This window comes from Orycteropus afer, unplaced genomic scaffold, assembly GCF_000298275.1.
Source record: "Orycteropus afer afer isolate SDZICR_OR568_19922 unplaced genomic scaffold, OryAfe1.0 scaffold00014, whole genome shotgun sequence".
NCBI lineage: Eukaryota > Metazoa > Chordata > Mammalia > Tubulidentata > Orycteropodidae > Orycteropus > Orycteropus afer.
In genome coordinates, this window is record NW_006921601.1 from 538,456 (window position 1) to 544,703 (window position 6,248).

General features: G+C 45.2%; 1 protein-coding gene across 1 annotated transcript; it reads right to left on the reverse strand.

The window, feature by feature from the left end:
- Positions 1–4,052: 4,052 nt before the first annotated feature.
- Positions 4,053–6,020, reverse strand: LOC103208386 (ubiquilin-3). The gene has a single exon (XM_007954083.2). The coding sequence runs from the start codon at positions 6,018–6,020 to the stop codon at positions 4,053–4,055; it is 1,968 nt and encodes a 655-aa protein (XP_007952274.2).
- Positions 6,021–6,248: the final 228 nt, after the last annotated feature.

The following is a 6,248-nucleotide window of genomic DNA, read 5'->3' on the forward strand; positions in this document are numbered from 1 at the left end:
TGGAAGTGGGTCTGACTTCTACCTCATAGGAATTAACTTTGGCCTGATGGTGATTCTTATCCTTCCCCCTGAAGTTAGGAGACCTCTGATGCTACCATGTTAAAGACTACTTTTGGTTTGCCCCTAGAGGAATCAATTATTCAAATAAATATTCCTGTCTTTTCTATAATCAATAAATTAATGTGTAGCAGGAAAGATTACCATTCCAAGTAACAACTGTGCAGAAGAGACTTTGCAAATCTCATTTTTTCTCTCATAGACTTTGACATGAACCATCCCTTTGTCTCCTCCCCTACAAGCTCTATTGCCAGTGCCTGAATGTATCCTTCCCAAGTATCAGCTGACAGAATTCCCAGTGAATTTGCACAGCTGTGGCTCAAGGCAGGCACCCTGCCCACACAGTCCACAGGCTTCTCTAGCACAAGAACTACACTGTATCTTTCTGCAGAAGCTGACATCTTTTGAATATTTTATCTTGGACATACATTGATTTTATAACAATAAAATAAAGTAAAAACAATCATTTACCAATAAACTATCTAGAAAAAAGAGCTTGGGCTGTAGAATCCAATAGCCCTGGGTCTAAATCCCACTGTCACCACCTCATAACCTTTGACAAGTTATTTAGCCTTTTTAAGCCTGTGTTTCATCCTCTAAAAAAATGTTAGTTTTTCAAAGATTTGTTTTGAAGACCTAAGAAGCTTTTGTATACGAAGTGAAACCCGAGGTGCCTAGCACATAGGAGACGCTTGATAAATATTATCTCAGTCATAAAAGACGTTCAGCTGTACTGGCAATCTTTGACATGCCATTTGGTCAGGACTACAACTGGATTAGGACACATAGAGAATAGATATGTTTGTTATTATAATTAAATGCAAGTAGTACAACCCTAAAAAGGCTAGAAAAAAAAATATGGGCATTTATTTACAACAGAAAGATATTAGGAGAATATATATTTTAAAAAATAAATAAAGGACACAGAAGCATAAAAACCTTTCAATTGCTTAAATAATCTCCTTCTCTTAAATAGCTGTATGCTCTGGCTATGTGTGCTGCAAATCACCATTGCAGACTTCCCTTCTGCCCTTTGTAGCAGATTTCTTGGTCTAAAGAAAGGATACAGTTTCTTTGGGTGAAGCCAGGCACTAGGCTCAGTCTTGCCAAAGCTCTGTGACCCTATATCTTGTATTTTCCACCTACCCAACTCTCTTGTCCTGTCCCTCCAAGACCTAGGTATCAGACTGTGGACCCCTGCTGAGAGATTGTGATGGTCATATCATGGGCTGATCTCAAGAAGCCCGTCCTTCCAATGACTTCAGCCTGCATGGTGTCCTATCCCTATAACTCCAGTAGCAGTTTTATCCACAAGCCACAAACTCTGGTTCTGCGGTATCTTCTGCTCGATTCATATCTATCTAGTCTCCCCAACCATTTGCTCAATAACTGGATCATTTACTCACTCACCACACAACATTCAATCATTTATTGAGGGCCTGCCATGTGCCAGGCCTTATATTCACTGCTGTTGTTGTTGTTGTTATGTGCCGTCAAGTCATCCCTGACTCATAACGACCCCTCCTTGGGTTTCTGAGGCAGTATCACTACAGAAGTAGGATTGCCCAACCTTCCTTCCGAGGAGTGGCTGGTGGGTTTGAACCGCCAGCCTTCTGGTTAGCAGTCAAGTGCTTTAGCCACTATGCTACCAGCGCTCCCATATTCACTGCTGAAAAAAAAAAAAAAAAAAAAAAAAAAAAACACACTGCTAGGTCAAGGACAATAGTAATTCCTATCCCATGAACTTCTGTCTCCTTGATTAACCACCATGTAGCTGTGCATGAGTCTTTAATCACTGATGAGTCTAGAGTTAAGATTCCAAACACCCAATTAGCTGTAGAGGAGTCTCTAGAGGATAGGGTCCTAAAACAATCCATTATATTAACTTTCCTCTTTATCTAGGACTATTAAGGCTCAGATTCTTAATTTCTATGTGCCTTACTGAATTGGGCTTAACTTCACATGAGCTTTCTTGCTTCCTTTTGCCTAGATTTAAGACAGGTAAAAAGCGCCAATCTTGCTCTGCATGATTTTTCCATGGACCTACCTGGCCTTCCCAGAGTAGAGATTAGAGGTCGGATGTACATACCCCCAATCAGAGGCAATACCTGAGCACTTTGCTTTCTTATTAATTGCAAGAAACCTAGAGGAAAGAGTTACCTCTTTCTGTCCCCTAGCATCACCACAAACAATGGAGTCTTTTATCCAGACTAGAACCCCCACTCCTGATGAGTGGTAGGACTTGGGGAAGGGTCAGAAATTGTCCCACATCTAGAGGTTGAAACATAAAACTGTGGAGGAGATTTCTCCCCAAAACCTTGTGTCATCTCTTTCATCTCCATGAAGAGCAGCTAAAGGGCAAAGACAAGCTGGTCCAAGAAGCCTGGGCTCCAGGCAGAGGTTCTATTTTTTCCAGTCCCTGAAAGGATCCACAACACCTGATCTCTGACATTTAAACACAGGTCATGGCACTTTAATCCTTCTTGTTTACATTCTAATCTGATAAAACTCTAATTTCAAAGACTATGCTTTGTGTGTGTGCTTGTGCACATGTGCATAAAGTATATATATATATGTATGTATGTATGTACTTGTGTGCCTAATTGAGCATGTGGTCACATGAAAGTGTACTTAAGTGTGAATATGCATTGCGTTTGTGTATTTCTCTGAAATTGATGTGTTTATCAGTGAGCCTATGGGCAGTTTCTTGTCCTAGAAATCATGGTTCACTTGCTTGATTTATGAATTGTAATACTTTTATCTTAGAAGTAGCATGGGAAAGGAGGTCTCTGAGCACAAACAGGAATTTAGTTGGAAATGCCAAGGGCACTTCCCATGTACTATGCACCTTTTACCTCAGCTCTTCTGTGTATAATGGTCCTTCTTCCACAATTTTCTTCCCTCTTCCCTCAGATACTTTGTCTACTTCTTTCCACTTTTCACATCTCGGCTTGGAGTGCCTTCACCCCTAGAAGCCATCCCTGAGCCCCCAGAGTGTATCAAGCCCTTTTTACTCTATTCCATAGCTCCATGTCATTTTCTTTATAGCACTTAGCGGAGTTTACAGTCATGTATAATAAATATTTGAAGAATAAAATTTCCTGATACCAGATCATAACAGGGTCATTTTTCCTTTGCTGAGGTTGAATTCTAATACCTCAATTTCCATTGAATGAATAAATGAATGAGCTAAGAGTTACAAGAAAGACAAACTCCAGGACAAATAGAGTTCATGGCAGTGAAATTGGCCCTGTAAACTGGCTATGAGTTTACCTTTGTAAACTCAGCGAGGTTAGGGAAACTTGGCACCTAGTCTGAATCCTTGCTACTCTATAGCTACCCACTCAGAAATCAACCTCTAATCCTTAAGTGGGGTTGTCTGCAGGAGCAATAACAAATAAATGAATAGCTGTTTTCACTCTGCAGTCAGACTGATGAGAAGGAATGCCAAAGAATAGATGGTGGCAGCTATTATAGGACATAAAATCTAGGGGATTTCTAGGAAGACCCCAGGAAATCTGCAGGCTTGCCTTGGAAGGGTTGCAGCAAAGATCTCAACATCCCTTATCTGTTTTCCATGCAGCTGACTCTTCTAATTTCAAACCTTTTAGGTCCCCCCTAAGTCTTCCCTTGTATGCAGAAACAACCCTTATCACCACCTCCTCTCCTACTTTCTCCCCTCCTCCCACAGCCCATGAAGAATCATACTCAGGCAGCAGCTGATACTGAAGATTGGATGTAATTGCATCTCATGATATCCACAAACAGAGCTCAGACTGGGCTCCCAAGGTGATGCAGTGGCGGGAGTGGTTGAATCACACACAAGGCCCCCACCCTCGTTCTGGCTCTCATTCTTCCTCATTGACTCTGGAACAGCAATGTTTGGAGTAAAGGTCATCATAGTAAATTTTGTTCATAGAGCAGCTGCATTCAAGAATGGTGGAACTGAGGTAGTGGGATATAGGGGGAAGGCACAGAGAAAAAGCTGTAGGCTCCTACAACTGCCTCAGCCTTTCCACAGCAGCATCCAAGTTGCCTCCCGTGGCAATGAGGGCCTGGAGATTGGCTTCCGGATTCAGAAAGCCCATCGCCCGCAGTTGCTCCAGCTGCACCCGAAAGTGAGCCTCAAGCTGCAGCTGCTGGGTATTAGTATTAGCTAAGGCTTGTAACATCTGGAGAAAGGAATCTGAATGGAGCCCCTGCTCAGTAGAACCCCGTGCTTGGGGAACCTCAGGAGCTGGAGCTGGAGAAGGATCCTCGGTCATAAGGGTATCTTCTTTAGGCTGTGTACCTCTTGCTATACTCCCCAGCCCTGCTAAGCAAGGCATGAACCAAAGGAGGAGGCCTGGAGCTTCGGTTGCCAGGATCTGCAAACCATGTTCAACCTGAAGGAGGGCGTTCATGGCCCGGGGGTTTGCCATGGCTGCCTGAAGGTGCAGCAGTAGTGGCAATTGCCTTTGCGTCTCATCCTGCACCTGGGAACTCTGATTGAGGTCAGCTGGCCTCAGAGATCTTGAATAAGTTGGTGGTGGCCGCCAGCCAGGCTCAGGGACTCCAGAGGTGGCTGTCATGGGAGAAGGTGGGGAAGGAACTAATGGGGACCTTTTGGCATAATCCACCAGCCCTGAGACAAGATCAGGCATATTGGTGCTATGGTCATTGGAGTCCTCCCCTGCTGCATCTTGACCTCCACTTTGCCCAGTGCTGCTCTCTGTGGGATATCTCAGGAATGTTGGGCAGGAGGACTTTCCCTTGATAGTCACTGACTCTTTGGATAGAGGCTGATCTGATCCAGGTTCCTGGGATGAGGATGAAGTTGAGGGAACTCTGTTTCCTGATGGACGTTGTTCCTGGTTTAGGCTGAGGGAGGATGCATTTCTCTGCAGATAGGTTCCAAGGGACAGGGAAGTCCCAGGTAATTGCTGGAGGTAGTCATAGAGCCCTAAATTACCCAGAATGTTGGGGATGCCATTTCTACTTTCAGATACAACCTGGTCTCCAATATGCCTTCCTCGTCTGCCACCTGAGCCTTCATATGTTGAAGCCCAGGGATTGGGGAGAGGGTCACAATTCTCCGTCCTTGAAGGTTGGCTGCTGCTGGTATTGGTATCAGCAGTAGTGGCAGTAGCAAAAGGATTGCCACCAAACTGCTCCTGGACTGCATTAAACATTGGGTCCATAATATCTGTGTACATAGTACGAAGCACGTTATAGCCACCAGGGATGCTTTCCAGGTTACTGAGCGCCCGGTCCTGGCTGCGCATCATCTCTTGCATCATGGCAGGGTTGCGTAGGAACTCCAGCGTCTGACGCATGATTTCAGGGTTGTTGAGAATATGCCCAATCTCAGGGTTATGCTGGATCAACTGCTGCATGTGGGGGTTGTCAAGAACCAGTTGGTGTACTAGGCTCATGTTGGACAGCAGACCCTGGATGAAAGGGTCATCAATGATCTGAGCCACAAACTCAGGCACAGATACATGCTGCCACATCAGTGAGCTTGGTTGGTCAGGGAAGCTATCAGAGGTCAGGCCCAGTCCATTGAGTCCTGTGAGGACCCCTAAGCTGAAAGTGGGAGGCCCATCTGATGGGAAAATAGAGGTTGGCTGGAGGAGTGATCCAGGCCTTTGGGCTGTGGAAGGGACTGAAGCAGCTGGACACTCAGTATTCATGATGCGCCGTTGCATCTTAATGACCAGGTGGACAGTGAGGCCATCCCGTACTCCACACTGTGCTAGTGAGTCAGGGTCCTTGAGGATCTTGCCAGCAAAGATTAGGACCAGTTGATCGGGGTGGGCCTTAAAGCGTTGGGATATCTCTTCTTTCAGCTGCTGAATGGTGCATGTGTCTGTAACTGAAAAATCCTCCTTGTCCTTGGGTGTCTTCACTGTCACCTTGATGAGGTGAGGATCCTGGACTGGCACTGGGCTGCCCTGTGGCAAGGCCTCTCCACTTTTGGCCATGGTGGGTAGCAGGAGGCCCAGGTTTGTGGGGACACAGCTGGAGGGATGGAAATGAGACCAAGATCATCCTTTTGGGTAATGGCAAAAATACAAAAGGTGAGAAAGAGGGTCTGGGGTCTTGGGCTGGGAGTAGCTATAGGGTCTGGAAGGGGCTGTGAGGTCCCTAGGACAGGATGCTTATGTGAGATTATAGATTTGAGAGATGTTGGGGTCAAGGGAGGGAAATAT